At 36.9% G+C, this 22456-nt stretch overlaps 1 protein-coding gene across 1 annotated transcript in view; it reads right to left on the bottom strand.

Moving 5' to 3' along the window:
* The window catches only part of WDR64 (WD repeat domain 64), a 142689-nt gene that overhangs the window by 84458 nt on the left and 35775 nt on the right, over window positions 1-22456 (bottom strand). The window contains exons 7-8 of the mRNA XM_044916423.1: window positions 21469-21683; window positions 18884-19018 (exon numbers count right to left, since the gene is read on the bottom strand). Of these exons, the coding sequence (XP_044772358.1) occupies window positions 18884-19018; window positions 21469-21683 (350 nt within the window). The remainder of the gene's footprint in view (window positions 1-18883; window positions 19019-21468; window positions 21684-22456) is intronic.

The following is a 22456-nucleotide window of genomic DNA, read 5'->3' as shown; positions in this document are numbered from 1 at the left end:
AAATAAAACTATTTCAACTATTAAACCTATAATTGATGTCAATTGATGAAAAAACTCAAAAAATAGACATATACATATTCAACTGCATATTTTTTAACAGATTGCTTTTTTATTCTGTTACTAGGTTTATCTTACTCTAACTGGAACATACCAGTGTTTTAAAAAACCAACACTTTGTGAGAAATCTATTATAATAATATCAGCTGGTAGTTCTATAGCATTTTATAACTAAAGAGTGAAGAGTGTTTCTACTCATATCTTACAATGCAGGGAAATATTTGGTTTGGTGTTTAAACTTGAGCCCAGGTCCTCCACACCATGTTCCCTCCTCAAGGATGGGGTGGTGGGTGAGAGGGGGTGGGAGGGCTGCCTCGTTGGCCAGGGTGCATCAGTGAGCCCCCTAAACACCACCCCTAGCATGATGGCACCAGGCTCAGTCTCATGTACAAGGTAGGCCCACGTGGTCCATTCCATAGAAAATAAAATGTAGATACCATGGTACTCTGAGCATTGAAGGCTCCCAATAAATATTTGTTTGAATATCCTTAAGAAATGAATACCTGATTGACAATGCCCCTTTCCAGAGTCACAGATTAGAAATGTACTGATTCTGGGCAGTTCCCTCTGAAGTTTGCCCTGGTCATCCTTAGACAATAGCACTTTTGAAAGGGAAACATTTCCTGACAATTTCTTTCAAAACAATAAAAACCCACTCTACTATCAAAAGGCACTAACTGAATGATAGTGTCCTTCACCTCAGCTTCCCTGTTGCTGTCACCCAAATGCAAGCCTGGGAAGGAAGACGTTAGTCAGATGGAAATTAAAGGGGTGACTGGGGTGAGGTGCATGTTACAGGAGGAGGGCTGTTTACTGAATGTAAGATGGTGCCCAGACAGGAAGGCACTCTGGGAAGGGGGGCGGATCGTGTGATTGATAAAGAAGAGCCATTGAGCAAGGGTCTTTTCTCCCCTTGGAGGTGGGGGTAGTTGGTGGAAGTGAAGGCAGGGAGTGAGGAAGAAGGCATTTTTATTTTCTCCTTGAAGATGTGAAATAAGAAATTTCAGAGTGCCTCACATTAAGGTATTTTTTTTTTAAGTGGTCCACACTCTGTACTATTACCTACCATTGACCCATACTGTGCCCATTCCCAAGGGACAAGGGAGAGTCCAACAGAAACCTCTAGATCAGGAGTTGGCAATCTTTTTCTTTAAGGAACCAAATAATAAATATTTTACACTTTGCCATATAGGCTCTGTTGTCCCAGCTACTCAATTCTGCCACTGTAGCATGAAAACAACCATAAATAATACATAAATGAGCAAGCATGGTTATGTTTCCATACAACTTTATGAGCAAAGAAATTTGAATTTTGTATAACTTGCATGGGTCATGAAATATGATTATTCTTTTGATTTGTTCAACAATCTGGAAATATAAAAATCATTTTTGGTTTGTAGATGTTACAAAAAAAAAAAAAAAAAAAAAAAAGGTGGCCTGCTGGATTTGGCCTATGGGGTTTTATTACCCCTACTCTAGATGCAAGAGCACAAAGCCCAAACCAGGACAGCTCTGCAATCACTCTACCTGTTCTCAGTATTCAAATTCATTTTTCTGATGCATTTCACTATCTTTATGAAGGGAACAAAAAAGAAACCTACATTTATTGAGTACTAACTATGTGCCAGGCATTAAGCCAGGCACTTTACATGAGTTAACTTAGGTACTTTTTATAAGACTATAAGGTAGGTCTATTCATTCCCATCTAAAGATGAAGAAGAGCTAATAGTATTGTGTGCATGGTGTCCAGTGGTGGCTAGTGAGTGCTAGGGCAGAAGCCAGTTCTATCTGGCTCCACAGCAATTCAGCTGAGGGGTACTATCCACTTTCCAATATAATGACCTGCCACCAAATTGGGTAACTATGCTGAATAGTTAGCTGCTCATCTCTGGGAAATTGCCAAGCTATCAAAGGGTTAAAGGTTCAATGTATGTCTTACAACAGGCCGACCTGCTTTATATGGCATAATTAATTGCAGATGTTCATTTTCTTGCTGGTACAAAACTCCATTTGTGAAATTACCATACAAAATTATAACCAAAATGGTAATCATGTTTGAAATGGAAATTTTTTCGAGAGGAGTTTTTTCCTGCCTTTTTGGGAACTGTGCTGGCTCCCATTTTAACAGCTGGCCAATTATGTATTAGTATAATTGAAGTTTCATCTGGCTCAACTTAAGACTCATTATAGGAAATTGCAGAAATAGGAATATGTTGAATCTAGGGATGAAGTGGACCAGACTCTCCTTCTATTGAGATGACTCTCCAATGGCACCGGCGGTTCGGGAAAACATTATTATACCGTATCACTTGAGAAATCTCTTTAGCTTCTAGATTTACAAGAGTGGCCCAAGGAAATTGTTGAAAAGCTCAGCCAGAATCTGACTGAATAGATCGATGATCACCATTTGCTGAGGCTGTCTGAGTATTTTTACCTCTGTCTCCTGACTCCCTCAAGCTGAATGGATCATCAGCCATGTTCCAGGCATTATGGTAAATACTAGGAAGCTCAGAATTGGGCTCAAAGACAAAATCCCGACTCTTGCAAAATAGATACTTTTCAGAGCAAAGACCAGAAAGTACTGGCTAGTTTGAAAAAATAAAACCTTCTAGCTAATCTAAGCATTTACAACTACTAAGTACAAAATCTGTGGAACACTGTGCAGAGTAGGAATTTAAATTCCCTATAATACTATTACATAAATTAAAAATACATACAAATATACATTTTTAAGGAAATGTATAAACAAAAAGATATATTAAACCCAATAGAACGGTTGCCTGTGTGTATGTGTATATGTGCATGTGCATGTGTGTGTGGTGTGTGTTTGTGCACACATGGGAAAGTGGATTGGGATGCAGCATAAAGAGGAATAAAATAGGGGCACCTGTGTGGCTCAGTTGGTTAAGCAACTGCCTTCAGCTCAGGTCATGATTTCAGGGTCCTGGGATCGAGCCCCGCATCAGGTTCCCTGCTGGGCGGGAAGCCTCCTTCTCCCTCTCCCACTCCCCCTGCTTGTGTTCCCTCTCTCGCTGTGTCTCTGTCAAATAAATAAATAAAATCTTTAAAAAAAAAAAAGAGGAATAAAATAAGAGAAGGAGAGTGTGAACAACTAAGTCCTGCTCTTGAGGTTACTCCACTGGGGGAAGGGGGAGGGAATTAGATTTGCCTAGAATCCTGCTAGTTGAAGGACATATTTTCCCTCACAAAAAGGAGGTATACAATCTAAATGAGATAAAAAAGATTACTATCTTATTTAAAACCTAACACAAGAATCACCACTTGATTGACAGATCTTATTGCTTGGTAAAAAGGAATATGGGCCTCATCATAACTTGTTCCCTGAGGAAAAGATTAGTGTCTTTCTTTTCCCCCAGTATTGTCATTATTATGGACTTTGACAGCACAGAGAACTCAAAGTGTTCTTTAAAAATCAATTCTTTATGAAAGAACATAAACGTCTATAAGCAAATAATAAAACTTTTAATTGTTATAGTATTTTACAGTTTTCAAGGGACCTTCACTCATCTCAGCTTATTTGAGCAGCACAAAAGTCCGGGAGATAAGAAAGTATTATCCCCATTCATTAATAAGGTTATTGAGGTTCAGACTAGTAACATGCCCAAGACCACTCGGCCAACAAATAAGTGGCAGAAGTGACATTAGAACTCATTTGCTTCCTTGTAAACTTATTTCTTTACTCCCATTCTCTCTTAGTAAATAGCACAGCCATGCAAACAGTCCTCCTAGCTAGAAGCCCAGCAGCCTTCTGCTGCTCTAAGACTTCCTCTGGATTTTGCATGATTTGCTCTTCACTTCATTTAGCTCTTTGCTCAAATGTGAGCTCCCCAGAGCAGTCTCTCCTGACTATCCTACCAAAAATACTGTCTCCGGTCACTTTATCCTATAACCTTACTTCATTTCCTCAATTTGTATCATTTATTGGATTATGTCTTTCCCACTAGACAATGTGCTCTAGGAGAGGAGAGAGTTGGTCTTCTTTGCATACCATTTTATTAATTCTTGGAACAGTTTTTGGTATATAATACATATGCAATAAATATTGTTGCAAATGAAAAAATAAAACTTAGATTCTTCTCTTTATTCCTCTCATCTGGTAGGTCACCAATTCTTATAGATTATACATGGATCTATTCTCTCTCCATTCTTACTTCTACCAGTTAAGTTCAAGCTCTCCTCATTTCCTTTCTGAACTATTACTCTATCTTCCCAGTCATCTCCTCCTTTCCAACCTGCCTCCTCCTTCCCCAACCCATTCTCCTCGCTGCTAGGGCAGTCTGTCAAAAACACCTCGTTGACCATTCTCCTGGCCCAAGCATTCAATAGCTCATATAGCTCTCAGATTAATATTTCAGCTCTTCAGTCTGATATGCAGGCCTTTTCATGTTTGCCTTGTCCCTCCTCATCTTTCCCAACCCTTCTCCCTTTCTGTGCTCTAATCATATTGAGCCACTTAGAATTTCTAGAACTCACTATTTTCTTTGTCACCTACATACCTTTGTAAATTGCAGGTCTTTAATGTGGCTATTTATCCACTCCACTCTCATGCAATTGCTTTGCATGGCTAACTCTTACCAGGTCTTCAAAACTCAGCATGCATGACACCTTCTCCAGGAAGCCTTCTCCAATTTTTCTCCCTTCAAAATCTTATGTAAGATGTTCTAAGAACTCTCTTCTGCTCCTCTTTACACTTCTCTAATATCTATTCATGACATTTATCATCCTCTGTGGTAATCTCTTTGCTTTCTCCCTCATTAGCCACAAGATAAAGGACCTAGTCTTATTCATCTTTAAATTCCCAGCACATAGAACAGTGTCTCAAACGCAGTAACTCATAGTAAGTATTTGCTAAACAAATGAAAATTCAGACTCTAGAGCTTCTTCTGGAGTCATCAAATTCCTCAAGTTATAGGACAATTAGACAATGTTGGATATATTACTAACTCTCAACAAGCTTGGTGTCTTGTAAAGACACACCCTTAAACATAATTAAAAGATAATAAATAAAAAGACTGAGGCACAAGAAGGATACCTAACCCAGCTGAGAAAGGAGGTACTGGGAGAGGGTTAGGAAAATTTCCTAGAGTTGGTATCAACTGATCCTTGAAGGATTATGGGGTCAATTATACTTCAATAAAATTGGAAAAAAATTAAAAACAAAAAATTTTCCTCTTTCCAAAATAAAAAAAAGATTATGGAGGTTGAAGGAAGAGAAGGAGAGGAAGAGTGGGAAGAGTATTTCAGGTACCAAACATGTACAAAATCCCAGCATGGGGTATCCAGGGAGCAGCCACAGGCTCAGAGTTATAGGAACCTAAGTACAAGGCAGTGAAAGGAACAAGGTGGAGAGGCTGGTGGGACCAGACTATGGAAGTGCTATGGTAGGGGATGGAGAAACATGAAAGGTATTGAGGTGGTTGGATATCATCTTCATAAGAATACTCTGGAAGACTAATGGGCAATAGTTTTGGCAAGGATAAAATTAAGGTAAGACAGCAATTGGAGGTAATAGCCTAGGGGGATAGAGATACAGAAGATAAGACAGATTCAACAAGTGTTTATTGTAAGAGAATACAGATGAATTTATTGATTGGTGGTTTGTGGGCACTGAGGGAAAGGAAGGAGTCATGAGGGGTTGCCAGATTTCTGCCTAGGATGATTTGATGTATCAAGAGAAATTAAAAATCCTATAAAATATACAGATTAAGAGGTGGGGGAGTTAAGTTCAGTTATGCACATATGAGTTTGAGGGGCTATGAGATATCCAAGTGGAGATGGTGAGCAGGTATACCAAGTCCAAAATTCAAAATAGTTTGGGTTTCATCAGCATATCAGTGTTAGTATGCTAGAGAAGAGGAACATCACCCAAGAAGAACCTAGAAAGTGAGAATTAAAGTTAGCTAAGGAGAGTACTCTAGAGAACATGGCTAAGGAGCAGACACAAAAAGAGGAGTCACAAGGAAAAGGAATAGTAAGATACCAGGAGAAAACTCTGGCTTCCCAAGAGAGGAGAGAACAGAGTTTCAGTGAGTGAGATAAGTAATGCTGAATGCCCCGAGGCTATCTGATATGTTATGTCAGTTTTACAATGCAGACATTGGCCAATTTGCGAGTCTCTTCTACAGAGTAGAAGGGGGAAAGGCTATATGAGAGAGGATTATAGAGGGAACGAGTAATATCAAGGTAGTGGAGACAGTGAGTGCAGAGTACTTTTTCCAGAAGAAGTATAGTATGATAGTTCAAAGGAGATCATATGTCAAGAAAAGCATTAGTCACATCAGAAGAGACTTGAGTATTATAGGTGGAAATGAGAGAGTGGGAGAAACAGATTAGCAAGATCCTGGAGAAGGAGTTTAAAAAATGCGAGGCCAATGATGGAGGGTTTGATCTTTCAACCTCTAAAACAAAAAGGAAAGATCAAGGATAGGTGTGGATTTGGAAAATTCCAAATGACCTGGGCTGTTGGGAATTACTCCAAAGGCCTCAGGGTTTTGTGATCATGTAAGATGGGACATCTGTGGAGAGTGAACAGACCTGAAGCTGGGAATAGTCTGAGGGAACCAGATAGGGAGAAATGAGGACATAAAGGTCTGGGAGGCTGGGCAAAGGGCTCTGTTGAGCAGAAGGGTTGGGATTCTGCTGACTGGTGCATGGCAGAAGGGGATGCACGGTGGATGGGGATGCACGGCAGAGGAGGGATGCATGGCAAAGAAGAATGCTGGTGAGATATGAGCTTAGATGACAAACCTGGAGTCCAGGTGGGGAGGGAAAGAAGGAAGTCAAGGAGGGAGCTGATGAAATTGGAGCTAGTGGGGGAAATGAAGGATCAGAGACCTCATTGAGGTCATTGAGAAGGCAGAGAGGGAGTCAGAGCCTTCAAGAGGCAAAAATGTAAGACACAGCAGCCAGAGAGGGATACTGGGGGTTCTGAAGACAAAACTTCTAGATGCTTGTCAATATTGTTCAGAACAATGTTTTGATTTCTATTTTGCAATGTGAGATTGCCAATACACAATTAAACCCACCAATGTAAAGATACTCTTTAGGAAGAAATAAGCCACTTAATTCATTCAAAAGCCGACTTGGCATGCTTATTATTAGCTGCCATAACCTCTCTTGTTTAATAAAATCCCTGCCAAATTTATTTTCATAGTCCTCTATAAAAGACTTGTTCTTATCTCTAGGGCTTGCTAGAATACTATCATTTATCACTTCTTTTTCTGAGCTCCTATGATGCCTATAACCATAAACCATTCAATGGAAATTTAACATGTTCTGCTTGCAGTGTGAATTATCCTATGCAGTTGTATGCTGGTAAATGTTTAATATTCAGTAAGGGTCAGGGAAGTGGTGGGGGGGGAGGTCGTTGGTTTATAATATTTGCTGTTTTCCATGGTATAAATATTCCTATGGTGGCTAATTTCAAACTAGCAATGTGACATCTCTGAACTTGGGGTTGGGAAAAGATACACGGTTGCACGCCATTATATAGTATTCCTATGTCCTTAAGGACATAAAATCCTCAAGAATATACATAATAGTAAAATGTAGTAAAATAAAAAGTGATGAGTTTTGAGTATTTATTGCTTTTGTTTTTAATGTAATGGAATTGTGAGCTTAAATAATTAAATTTTAAATGATGGTAGTGTTCAACAAATTTGTCAAATTTCTTGAAATCTTAGCAATCAGCTCTCAGAAGCTGATATGAGCTGACTCCAGCATGCCACTGGGTTTATGGCTGTATTTCTTGTCTTCCCTCTTAGATTTCAAGCATTTAAAGGCAGGGGTCATGCCTTAAACATATTTGTATTGTCCATGGTGCTTAACACATAGTGACTTAGTAAATATTTGTTGAATCACTGATGCATTCTGGATTAAAGGCTGAACTACATGATCTATGTATAGCTTTCTGGTTACCATATTGACTGTTAGAACTACCCTGGTACTTCCCTTTGTGTGGGTAAAATCATGTCTGTAGATTTGTGTATCTTGGAGATGAAAATCCTTTCTCTGGATGTTGAAGTAGAATATGTATCTTTCATAGGGACACAGGGCATATTATAGTTATATGGTTTCACAAAAGCTTCTTTATGGGTATGAATGTATTATGAATTGCCAACATTATACAAAATCAATTAGAAATTAAGTTGCATCTATTTCTTAATTAAATGTTTCAGAAATGCACTCCTTTAAAATTCCAGAGTGTAATCACTAGCAGTTAATTATGTTACAGAAACTAAGTGAAAATTAATTATGCCATAGAAATGATATTTGTGGAATCAGATCTGGTGTTAAGAAATGAAACTGTTTTTAATGTGCTGTGAAAAGTTTTTAATTCATTTCTCAGTGCAATATGTTATACATCAAGATAAACATTTTTATCTTTTTCTAAATGAGGGGAAAATATGCGCCTTTCAAAAAGACTATAACTTTCAAGAAAATGTAGGGTAGTCAGTCATTTTAGAGATGTGATATTTTCTCCCCAAAATTTCTAATTTTGTTAGCCCGTTTCTTAAATTGAAAATCTTGGAATTTAAAGAAATTCTAGCTCTGTATGTGTGGAGGCTATCTTTTCCTCTCACTTTTGGTGAATTTCATTTAAAAACTCAATAGAGGGGCTCCTGGGTGGCTCAGTCATTAAGCGTCTGCCTTCGGCTCGGGTCATGATCCCAGGGTCCTGGGATTGAGTCCCGCATCGGTCTCCCTGCTCAGTGGGAAGCTGTTTCTCGCTCTCCCACTCCCCCTGCTTGTGCTCCCTTTCTCACTATGTCTCTCTCTGTCAAATAAATAAATAAAATCTTTAAAAGAAAAAAAAATGTGCTCTCATAGTACATTGAGAAAAAAATTAAAAACTCAATAGAGGGGTGCCTGGGTGGCTCAGTCAGTTGAGCCACCGACTCTTGGTTTTGGCTCATGTCATGACTTCAGGGTTGTGAGATCAAGTCCAGTGTGGGGCTCCACACTGGGTCACTGGGTGTGGAGCCTGCTTGCTGCTTGGAATTCTCTCTCTCCCTCTGCCCCTCCCCCCCCCAGCTTGCACACTCTCTCTAAAAAAAAAAAAACCTCAATTGGAAGGACCTAGAAGTTATCATTTGTGTTTTGTTAGTGGGACAAATAGACTATTCACTATTTTGCCTAGCCGTCTTTTAGTTGAACCCAAGTCCTCCAGCTATGATTCAATGTCATTGCAACTTACCAACTCTTTAGATAAAAAAGCTGAAATTCATAAAAAAATTATTACAATCAAGAAAATGAATTTTATGCATTACTGGGTATTTACCCCAAAGATACAAATGTAGTGATCTGAAGGGGTACATGCACCGCAATTTTATAGCAGCAATGTCCACAATAGCCAAACTATGGAAAGAGCCTAGATGTCCATCAACAGATGAATGGATAAAGAAGATGCGGTATATATGTGCAATGGAATATTATGCAGCCATCAAAAAAAGACATCTTGCCATTTGCAACAACATGGATGGAACTAGAGGGTATTATGCTAAGCGAAATAAGTCAATCAGAGAAAGACAAGTATCATATGATCTCACTGATATGAGGAATTTGAGAAACAAGACAGAGGATCATAGAGGAAGAAAGGAAAAAATGAAACAAGACGAAACCAGGGAGGGAGACAAACCATAAGAGACTCAATCTCAGGAAACAAACTGAGGGTTGCTGGAGTGGTGGGGGGTGGGAGGGATGGGGTGGCTGGGTGGTGGACATTGGGAGGGTATGTGCTATGGTGAGCACTGTGAATTGTGTAAGACTGATGAGTCACAGACCTATACCCCTGAAACAAGTAATACATTATATGTTAATAAAAAAAAAAGAAAATGTATTTTAAAGAATGGAATTAAATCAAGAAGGAGTTTTATAGTCTTAAGGTTTGACCCTTAGTGTTTTGTTTTTTATTTTATCTTTTCATTTTTTTTGGATCTGATATATGAATACATTGTGAAAGGATTCGCCCCCATCGAGTTAATTAACATATCCATTACCTCATATATTTACCTTTTCCTTTCTTTCTTATTCTCTTCCCTCTCTCTCTTTCTTTTTTTCTTTTGAGAGAGAGAGTGGGAGAGGGGTAGAGGGAGAGAGAGAATCCCAAGTATGACCCTGAGATCATGACCTAAGCGAAAATCAAGAGTCCAACGCTTAACCGATTGAGCCACCCAGATGCCCCTCTTTCTTTCTTTCTTTTTTCTTCCCTTCCCTTCCCTTCCCTCCCCTCACCTCCCCTCCCATTCCCTTCGTATCCCTTCCCTTCCTTCCTTCTCTTCCCTTCTCTCCAGCTGAGTTCCTTTCTTTCTTTCTTTCTCTTTCTTTCTTTCTTCTTTCTTTCTTTCTTTCCTTTCTTTCTTTCTTTCTTTCTTTTTCTTTCTTTTTCTTCTCAGAACATTTAAGTTCTACTCTCAGTAAATTTCAGTTATACAATATAGTGTTATTTACTATAGTCACCATGTTATACATTAGATCTTCAGATCTTACTCATTTATAACTGAAAGTTTATACATTTTTCCAACTTTTCCCTATTTCCCCCAACACCCAAGCCCCTGGCATCCACTTCTCTACTCCTAGTTTCTATGAGGTTGACTTTTTTTTTTTTGTATCCCTCATGTAAGTGATAACATGCAGTATTTGTCTCTCTGTGTCTGGCTTATTTCACTTGACATAACCCTTCAGGTTCATTCATGTTGTCACAAATGGCAAGATTTCATTCTTTTTTTATGGCTAAATAATATTGCATTCTACATACATACCAATTTTCTTTATCCATTCATCCATCAATGAACACTTACTTTGTTTCCATATTTTGGCTATTGTAAATAATAAACTTGGGGGTGCATATATCTTCCTGAATTCGTGTTTTCTATTATTCAGATAAATACCCAGAAATGGAATATTGCATCATATGGTAGTTCTATTTTTAATTTTTTGAGGAACTTCTGTACTGTTTTTCATAGCAGCTGCACAAAATTACATTCCCACCAACAATACACCAGGGTTCCCTTTTCTCCACATTGTCACCAACACTTGGTGTTTCTTTCTTTCTTTTTTCTTTTTTCTTAGTTTCAGAGGTAGAATTTAGTGATTCATCAGTCACATGTAACACCCAGTACTCATTACATCAAGTGCCCTCCTTAATGCCCATCACCCAATTATCCCTTCCACCCACCCACCTCCTCTCCAGCAACCCTCAATTTCCTTCCTAGTGCAGTGTCTCTTACGGTTTGTCTCCCTTTCAATTTTCATCTTGTTTTATTTTTCCTTCCCTTCCCCTATGTTCACCTGTTCTGTGTCTTAAATTCTACATATGAGTGAAATCATATGGTATTTATCTTTCTCTCACTGACTTATTTTGCTTAGATAATACCCTCTAGTTCCATCTATGTCATTTCAAATGGCAAGATTTCATTCTTTTTGATGGCTGAGTAATATTCCATTGTATATGTATACCACCTCTTCTTTCCCATTTATCTGTCAGTGGACATCTGGGCTCTTTCCATAGTTTGGTTATTGTAGACATTGCTGCTATAAAGTTTGGGGTGCATGTGCCCCTTTGAATCACTACGTTTGTATCCTTTAGACAAATACCCAGTAGTACAATTACTGGGCTGTAGGGTAGCTCTATTATTAACTTCTTAAGAAACCCCCATACTGTTTTCCAAAGTGGCTGCACCAGTTTGCATTCCCATGAACAGTGTAAGAGGGTTCCCCTTTCTCAGCATCCTCGCCAACATTTGTTGCTTCCTGACTTGTTAATTTTAGCCATGCTGACCAGTGTGAGGTGGTATCTCATTGTAGTTTTGATTTGTATTTCCCTGATGCTGAGTGATGTTAAGCGTTTTTTCATGTGTCTGTTGGCCATTTGTATGTCTTCTTTGGAGAAATGTCTTATCAGGTCTTCTGCCCATTTCTTGACTGGATTTTTTGTTTAATGGATGCTGAGTTTGATAAGTTCTTTATAGACTTTGGATACTAGCCTTTTAACTGATAAGATGTTTGCAAATATCTTCTCCCATTCCATAGGTTGCCTTTTAGCTTTGTTGACTGTTTACTGTACAGAAGCTTTTTATCTTGATGAAGCCCCAATAGTACATTTTTGCTTTTGTTTCCCTTGTCTTTGGAGACATATGTAGCAAGAAGTTGCTGTGGCCGAGGTCAAAGAGGTTGCTGCCTGTGTTCTCCCCTAGGATTTTGATGGATTCCTGTCTCACATATAGATCTTTTATCCATTTTGAGTTTATTTTTGTGTATGGTGTAAGAAAATGGTCCAGTTTCATTCTTCTGCATGTGACTGTCCAATTTTCCCAACACCATTTATTGAAGAGACTGTCTTTTTTCCATTAGATAAATTCTTACCTACTTTGTTGAAGACCAGCTGACCAAAAAGTTGAGGGTCCATTTCTGGGTTCTCTATTCTTTTCCATTAATCTATGTGTCTGTTTTCGTGCCAGTACCATACTGTCTTGATGATGACAGCTTTGTAATAGAGCTGTAAGTCCGGAATCGTGATGGCTCCAGCTTTGGTTTTCTTTTTCAACATTCCTCTTTGGCTACTTGGGGTCCTTTCTGGTTCCATACAAACTTTAGGATTGTATGTTCCAGCTCCATGAAAAATGTTAATGGTATTTTGATAGAGATTGCATTGAATGTTTGACTTTAGCCATTCCAACAGGTGTGAGGTGATATCTCGTTGTGGTTTTGATTTGCATTTCTCTGATGACTGGTGATGTTGAGCACCTTTTCATGTACCTTTTGGTCATCTGTATGGTTTCTTTGAAAAAAATTTCTATTCGGATCTTCTGCCCATTTTTTAATTCAATTTTTTTTTTTTTGCTTTCGAGTAGTGTGAGTTACACACACACACATACACACACACACACATATTTGGATATTAGCCCCTTATCAGATGTATGATTTGCAAATATTTTCTCCCATTCAGTAGGTGGCCTTTCCACTTTGCTGATGGTTTCTTTTGCTACACAGGAGCTTTTTAGTTTGGTGTAGTCTCACTTGTTTACTTTTGCCTTTGTTGTTTTTGCTTTTGGTGTCAGATTCAAAACATCACAGCCAAGATCAATGTCAAGGATCTTCCCACTTATATTTTACACTAGGAGTCTTATAGCTTTAGTTCTTACATTCAAGTCTTTAATTCATTTTGAGTTAATTTTTGTGAATGGTGTGAGATAGGGGTCCAGTTTTATTCTTTTGCATGTGGCTAACCAGTTTTCCCAACACCATTTACTGAAGACACTGTCCTTTCCCTATAGTGTATTCTTGGCTTCTTTGTCATAATTAATTGTTCGTGTATGTGTGAGTTTATTTCTGGGCTTACTATTCTGTTCCATTGATCTATGTGTCCGTTTTTAGACCTATGCCATACCATTTTGATTACCATAGCTTTGCAATACAGTTTGAAATCAGACAGCATAATGCCTCCAGCTTTGTTACTCTTTCTCAAGACTGCTTTGCCTATCTGGGGCTGTTTGTGGTTCTATTCAAATTTTAGAATTGTTTGTTCTATTTCTGTGAAAAAATACCATTGGAATTTTGATAGGGATTTCATTGAACCTGTGCATTGGTTTGGGTAGTATGGACATTGTGACAATATTAATTCCTCCAATCCATAATCATGGAATATCTTTTCATTTCTATGTATCTTCTTCAATTTCTTTCATTAATCTCTTACAGAACTCAGTCGTTCGCCTCCTTGGTGAAATTTATTCATAGCTATTGTATTGTTTTTGATGCAATTGTAAATGAGATTATTTTCTTAATTTCTCTTTCCAATAGTTCATTATTATTGTGTAGAAACACAACTAATTTTTGTATATTTGTATATATTTTGTATATTTGTATATTTGATTTTGTGTCCTGCAGCTTATTGAATTAATTTATTAGTTTTAACAGCTTTTTGTTGGAGTCTTTAGGACTTTCTATATATAATATCATGTCATCTGGAAATAGTGACTGTTTTACTTCTTTCTCTCCAATTTGAATACCTTTTATTTCTTTTTCTTCTTACTTGCTCTGGCTAGGACTTCAAATACTATGCCAAATAAAAGTGGTAAAAGTGGACATCTTTGTCTTGTTCCTGATCCTAGAGGAACAGCTTTTAGCTTCTAATGAGTGTGGTGTTAGCTATGGGTTTGCCGTATTCCTTGTGGCTTCAATTTGCATTTCTTTAATGACATATGATGTAGAATATCTTTTCATGTGCTTATTGCCATTTGTATACCTTCTTTGGTGAGGTGTCTCTTTAGATCTTTTGACCTGTTTTTAAAATTAGGTTGTTTGTTTTCTTATTGTTGAGTTTTAAGAGTTCTTGATATATTTTGGATAAGAGTCCTTTATCAGATACGCCTTTTGCAAATATTTTCTCCCAGTCTGTGGCTTTTGTTGTTGTTGTTTTCTTGACAATATCTTTGGCAGAGCATAAGTTTTTAATTTTAATGAAGTCCAGCTTATCAACCATTCCTTTCATGGATTATGCCTTTGGTGTTATACCTATAAGGTCATTGCCAAACCCAAGATTATTTAGATTTTATTCTAGAAGTTTTATAGTTTTGTGTTTTATATTTACATCTATGATCCATTTTGAGTTGTATGTGTGTGAAAAATATAAAATATGTGTCTTGATTTAGAGTTTTTATCATGAACAGATAATTTTATCAAATGCTTTTATGCATCTATTGATGTGATCATGTGATTTTTCTTCTTAACCTGTTGATATGATGGATTACTTTAAATAATTTTCAAATGTTGAACCAGCCTTGCATACCTGGTCATGGTGTATGCTTCTTTTTATATCTTATTAAATTCAACTTACTATTATTTTGTTGAGGATTTTTGCATCTGCACTCAAAAGAGACATTGGTCTGTAGTTTTCTTTGTTTGTAGTGCCTTTGTCTGGTTTGGTATTAGGGTGATACTGGCCTCATTGAATGGGTAAGGAAGTTTTCTTCTGCTTCTATCATCTGGAGGAGACTGTAGAAAATTGGTATAATTTCTTCCTTAAGTGTATGGTAGAATTCACCATTAAATCCAACTGGGCCTGATGCTTTCTGTTTTAGAAGGTTATTTATTATTAATTCAAGTTCATTAACAAATATAGGCCTATTCAGATTGTCTATCTTCTTGTGTGAGTTTTGGCAGATTATATCTTTCAGGGAATTGGTTCATTGTATCTAGATTGTCAAATTTGTAGGCATAGGAACACCTGGGTGGCTCAGTTGGTTAAGTGTCTGACTCTTGATCTCAGCTCGGGTCTTGATTTCAGGGTTGTGAGTTCAAGTCCTGTGTTGGGCTCCACGCTGGGCATGGAACCTACTTAAAGAAAAGAAAAAAAAAAGTAAGAGGAGAAAATAAATGATATGTTTAAAAAATTTGTGGACATAGAGTTGCTCATAATATTCCTTTATCTTTTTAATGTCTATAGGATCTGTAGTGATGTTACTTTCTTTATTTTTGATAGTAGCAATTTGTGTCTTCTCTTTTTTCCTTAGCCTGGCTAGAGTTTTATCAATTTTATTGATCTTCTCAAAGAAACAGCTTTTGGTTTTATTGATTTTCTCTATTGATTTCCTTTTTTAATTTTATTGATTTCTGTTGTAATTTTTATTATTTTTTCTCTGCTTACTTTAGACAATTTCTATTTTTCTCTAGTTCCCAAACGTGGAAGCTTAGATTATTGATTTTAGATCCTTCTTCTTTTCTTTTTTTTTTAAGATTTTTTTTTTTTTTATTTGAGAGAGAGAGCAAGCTTGCCCAAGTGTTGGGGGGGGTGGTGCAGAGGGAGAGCTGAGCAGGGAGCCCAAGGCAGGGCTTGATCCCAGGACGCTGGGATCATGACCTGAGCCGAAAGCAGATGCTTAACCAACTGAGCCACCCAGGAGCCCCAGATCTTTCTTCTTTTTCTATATATGTGGCCAATGCTATAAATTTCCCTGTAAGTGCTGTTATATATTCCTTGGTCACATATATACCTATGTATCTCAACACATTGTTGCCATTATTTTGAACACACTGTTATCTGTTAGATCAATTAAGAGTAAGAAAATAAATGTTTTTATTTTGCCTCCACTTATTCCTTCTGTAATGCTCTTCCTTTCTTTATGTGGATCTGAGTTTCCTAGCTACATTATTTTTCTTCTCTCTGAAGAACTTCTTTAATATTTCTTGGAAGGCAGGTCCACTGGCAACAAATTCACTCAATTTTTGTTCATCTGAAAAAGTCTTTATCTATCCTTCAGTTTGAAAGGATAATTTTGCAGAAAAAAAGAATTCTGTTTTGGCATATTTTTTCTCACACCACTTTAAACATTTCACTTTTGTCCTGCTTACCTGGTTTCTGAGGAGAAGTTGGATATAATTTTTATCTTTCCTCTTCTAAAGGTGAGGTGCTTTTCCCCCCTCTGATTTCTTTTAAGATTTTTTCTTCATCTTTAATTTTCTACAGTTTGAATATGATATGCTTGTGTAATTTTTTTTTTTTATCCTGCATGATGTTCTCTGAGCTTAGTAGATATGTGGTTTGGTATCTGACATTAATTTGGGGGAAATTATCAGTAATTATTTCTTCAAATATTTCTTCTTTTCCTTTTATAGTTTTTCCTCATTTTTTGCATATTTTGTTCCTTTTTTTTTTAGTTTTTTTTTCCCTTTTTTTTTTTTTTCCATTTTTGAAGTGTCTATGGACATATTCTGAATTTCTGAGATTCTTTCCACAACTATGTCAGTCTACTTTTGATCCAAAGGCATTCTTTATTTCTTTTTTTTATCTCTAGCATTTCTTTTTGATTCTTTATTAAAATTTTTATCTCTCTATTTACATTACCTATCTTTTTTTGCATGGTGTCTATTTTATCCATTAGAGCCCTTACCATATTACTCATAGTTATTTTACCTTTCTGGTCTGCTGATTCCAATATCCCTGCTATATCTGAGTTTAGTTTGATGCTTGCTCTATCTCTTCATACTGTTTTTGCATTTTGGTATGCCTTGTAATTTTTTCTTGATAGTAGAACATAATATATTGTGTAAAAGGAACTGCTGTAAATTGGCCTTTAGTAATGAGGTGGTAAGGTGGGTGGGGTGAAAGGGAAGTGGTCTACAGTCCTTTGATTAGATTTCAGTCTTTTAGTGAGCCTGTGCCCCTGAACTGTGAACTTCACAAGTGTTCTGCAGCCTCCCTTCCCCTTAGGTGGGTCAGGATGGCTAGAGTGGGCTGGATTTGGGTATTTCCCTTCTCTTATGTGGAAAGCTTGACTAATCTAGAGTTGGATATTTCCTTTCTCCCAGGGCATTTAGTCTGTTTTAAAACCCCAATAGTTTAGGCTCTGGTAAGATAGTTTTGCTTGAGGACAGACTTTTCTAAGAACAGAATGTTTTGGTATGTTTGAATGTGGTGCATTTTCCTATTCCCCTGTCAGAAGCAGGAGAGGATTTTCCAATATTCACCATGAGAAACTGGTTGAGCTCCTGGAAGTAAAATTCACAAAAGTATGGGGACCTCTCTAACTGGGTCCCTGGAGCTTTTAACTCTCAGACTTTTTTATGTTGAGCCCCCAGCGATTTGTCAATCACAGTTTAGGCTTTCCTATCACACTATTTTGGTTTCCCAGAGGTATCTCCTTGTGGATTTTTGCTCTGGTAAGTTGTGATTCTTAGTATATGCCTGTCTGTCTCTCCAAATTTGAGGGCAGCAGTTTGATCTGTGACTTTGCTTCTTTGATGAATATAAGAAGAGTTGTCGATTTTTTAGTTTGTTTAGTCTTTTTCACCTGTTGTTAGGGCTGAGTGATGACTTCCAAACTCCACATGCTAGACTGGAAACTAGAAGTCTCTATGCATTTTTTAACATAATTTTGCTGAGGTATAACTTATACAACATAAAATTAACTCATTTGCAAGTGTACAATTCAATTATTTTTAGTAAATTTATACAGCTGTATAATAATCACCACAATAAGTTTTGGAGCATTTTCAATACTCCAAAAAGTTCCCTTGTGCTCACTTCAGATCCCTGCTCTCACCACCACCTCTTGGCTGGCATCCACTGATCTACTGTCTATCTCTATAAATTTGCCTTTTCTTGACATTTAATTAAATGGGATCATTCAATGTACAGTCTTTTGTGTCTGGCTTTTGTCACTTAACATAATGTTTTGAGGTCTATCCATGTTATAGCATATAACTTAATGCATTTTTAAAACTGAAAATTAAAATATAGCATCTGTTTTATAGTTACCATATATTAATATAATTATTAACACATAAGTAATATATAGTTATGGTTATATTATGTAATTATTACATATTAATACTTATTAATATTTAACCAGATAAAAAATAAGACTACATATTCTTCAAATTAATTTCATGTGTATAAGAAAGCCATTTCATGTATTTATTACACATGGAAGATGATGTTTGTGCTATAGACATTCATAGGCTAGCCAACTGACCTGTAAGAATGATTTTCAAAGTATAGAGTTTTACCCGCAGAACTATATTTGGAAAATATAGTTGTAGATACACCTGCATTGATTTATTCCAATAGATTGTGACAATAAACAACAGATGTGCAATATTACTGCTAGGAGGACGCATTATATTCAGATTTGTGTGACTAACTTCAATTTCCTCCTAAAAATCTAATTCATCTTGTCAAATAAATGGAATCATTAACATCTGAAATTTCTAAAAACTAGTTTGAAATTTCCAAGGCTGTCATGGGCTTATTAGTTGTAAAAAGTCTGAAAGTCACAGAATGTTCATGTATACAAACTATTGTACTTACAAATTATCCTCAAGTCTCTTCAAGGATTCCAAAACCAATGAATGAACACTGTCTAAGGAGCAGGATCCAAAGCAACTTAGGGCTGTAATATATCTAATTTTCATAACCCAGTCATTATGCAGCTTCCTTTTAACACTGGAAATTAAAAGAAAAAAGGGAGGGGTTATGTTAGATACACACAAGCTTGCATGTGTAATACCATCTTATGCATTTTACCACTTTTAACTGTTTAACTATTTATCATCTAGCATATTTAAAATGTAAAAATAAAAATTTATTTATCAAATCAAATATTGAGCTGTAGATTCAGAATTAAAGGAATAATCTAGAAGAATCCCTGTCTAATTGGAGCACTATTATCCTTACTTTACTGAAAAATTCTGGTCATCCAAAAGGACTGTGTTTCGTATTGTTTTAGATGAGTCAATTCATTTCCATATTTTCCATGAATACTTTCAGAACTAGAAACCTGGGAAATTTGTAGTCCCAGGTCACTGGTAAAGTCGAGGCTGGGACAATTGTTGTATTTCTCGCCAAAGGCTTGCTCATCAGTTCACAGGACATTTCAGTGAGAGGCTTAGCATTAGGGGCCAAAACTTTTATGGTAAAATTCTTGTCTTAACCTGGAAGAAGCTATCTTCATGTTATCATATTTACTCATATTTTATAGTTATTTGTTTCTTCATTCACAAAGACTTATTGAGCACATATTGTATCCCAGGTAAAAGGACATAGGATGGCTAAGGTAAAATTCTTGTTCCCAAGTTCCTTAGATTCTAGTTAAGGAATAGAGATGTTTATAACCCAAAGCAGGAATGTTCGACAATATGGGATTAAACAGAGTAGAGAGATTTCTTTTTCCATGTCAGACTGTGTTTAATTTTGGACTCTGGGTGCTGGCTATTTCTTTCTTTAATTTGTACAACATTTTGCATACCAGTATTTCCTACCCACACCCATTTAATATGAATGAATTATGTGAATATCAACTGCAGGAAAACATTAATGATGGCTCCAGACTTTAATTACCCCTTTGGCCTTAATACTTTTCATTCTGTTAGTTTTGAGAATCTGTTGGTGTAAGAACATACCTCAACAATCAGCGCATCCATAGACTTTAGTCTTGAACAATTTAAATCATGTACATGATGATCATCTACATGATTAAATCATCTACATGTAAATAATGACCCAAAAGAACCAATGCAAATTAACATTCATTTAACTGTACCCAAATTCCTCAAATTCCTAAGATCCCTAATCTCATTTCAAACATATCCAGCTAATGGAAACAGGGATGGAAAAGAGGCCATAGAATTTTTCTGACGGGTGACATAAATCTCAGAAAGAAAATTCATGTCTCAGCTTCTATTCCAAGAGCCTATCGTAACTGGAATGAAGTGCTTGATAGTGTATGCTAGATACGTAGAAAAATTAAATTTTTTTTACTTAATATTATATCATGAACATTTTTCATGTTATTAAATGTATTTCAAAAACATTATTAAATGGGAGTGCATGGCATTCCCTAATACGGTTATACTATGATTTACTGAATGCCCTTGGTACTTTAAAGCTTTTTTTTTTTTTAATTTTTTGACAGAGAGAGAGAGAGAGCACAAGCAGGGGGAGCGGCAGGCAGAGGGAGAAGCAGGCTCCCCACTGAGCAGAGAGCCCGATGCGGGACTCGATTCCAGGACCCTGGGATCATGACCTGAGCTGAAGGCAGATGCTTAACTGACTGGACACCCAGATGTCCCCCCCTTGGTACTTTAAATATATAACAAAAAAAAGTTGTCTGACAAAAAATATATTTTATATATAAATGTATTATGTTTATATGGACATATTTACAAAATATGTAAACATATTTGTAGAAACTACCTGAATTATTTATTTAAATGATTAATCATTTAAATTAATCATTCCTCCAATGTTGGACACTAGAGACTTTACTATGAGAAATAATGCTGTGATAACCATACTTCTATTTTTAAGCACATGGGGACCCTGGGTCCCAATGTAGAAAGGTTTATTAAGACACTCGATGCATCTCCCAGACTGCTCTCCTGAAAGGGATGGAACTCATACTTCCACTACTGATAGTCTGTGAGAATGCCCATTTACAGAATCTACCCCATTTTCTTTCTTTTTTTTTTTTGTTAAAGATTTTATTTATTTATTTGACAGAGAGAGACACAGCGAGAGAGGGAACACAAGCAGGGGGGGTGGGAGAGGGAGAAGCAGGCTTCCCACTGAGCAGAGAGCCCGATGTGGGGCTCGATCCCAGGACCCTGGGATCATGACCTGAGCCGAAGGCAGATGCTTAATGACTGAGCCACCCAGGCGCCCCAAATCTACCCCATTTTCAATCCCTTCCAATGTTAGAAATGTGAAATTGTATCTGATTTTAAGTTGTACTTCTTTGATTAAGAGGATATATTTAATACAAAATTTGTTTCTCTGCTAATAAAAGTAATATATAATTACTATAAAAACTTCAAAGACAGTACAATTATAAAGACATGCCCATGCCATACACTGTCTATATTAGAAAAATGGAACTGCCCATGTAATACCCTTACCTTTTAAAGTTCTTTGAGTCTAAGACTTGGCTTTGTAGTGTTTTTTTGGATTTTGCCTGCTTTAGTCCAAAGTCATCACTATTTATGGTGAATTTGTTCACAAAACCACCATCATCCCCCAAAAGGATGTCATCTCTGCAGAGCTGGTCGGGCAGAGACACTACACACACACAAAGGAGGCAGTGATCCATAGGCTTTATGACAAAATAGTTTTCCTAGAAACAGAAGAATGCTTTTAATAAGTTATTACATTGCTCTAAATATCCAATGTTAAATATTATCCTATTATTTGATAAAAGTTTTATTTTATGATATTTTTAATTTTAGATATTCCCACCGTGTTAAAGAAACTTGAAAAAAAAAGTTAACCAAGTAAAAGTTAATGTCACTGTGAGCCCAATATTGTGTTTTTGGGTGCTTTGTGGGGAAAAAGGTGAGGAACTCTGGTTCAATACATTAATGAGATTTTCTGTTTGGTTGCTATGAATGTCCCTCTCTTGGATTTGTAAGGCAATATTAATGGGAAGGATAAAAAGGTTCAGGCATTATAAGACCATTGACATAAAACTGTATGGGAAAGGGAAAATCAAGTATTAACACCCCAATTATGTCACAAGAAGTTATCAGGAAAAACATATCCTAACATCCAAGTTTATCCAGAAATATTCAGCAAGCATTTGTCAAGCTGACCCTGGGCTATTGGGCTGGGTTCACTAAGCTATATAGCCAGGGCTCTTCCAGAATTGAGTCTCTACCTAAGATAGAAGAAAAAGATATTTAAAAATTATTTTGTTTTGGGCGCCTGGGTGGCTCAGTTGGTTAAGCGACTGCCTTCGGCTCAGGTCATGATCCTGGAGTCCCTGGATCGAGTCCCGCATCGGGCTCCCTGCTCGGCAGGGAGTCTGCTTCTCCCTCTGACCCTCCCCCCTCTCATGTGCTCTCTCTCTCTCTCATTCTCTCTGGCTCAAATAAATAAATAAAATCTTTA

This window comes from Neomonachus schauinslandi, chromosome 6 (assembly GCF_002201575.2).
Source record: "Neomonachus schauinslandi chromosome 6, ASM220157v2, whole genome shotgun sequence".
NCBI classification, from domain to species: domain Eukaryota; kingdom Metazoa; phylum Chordata; class Mammalia; order Carnivora; family Phocidae; genus Neomonachus; species Neomonachus schauinslandi.
This window is presented reverse-complemented; position numbering and strand designations above follow the sequence as displayed.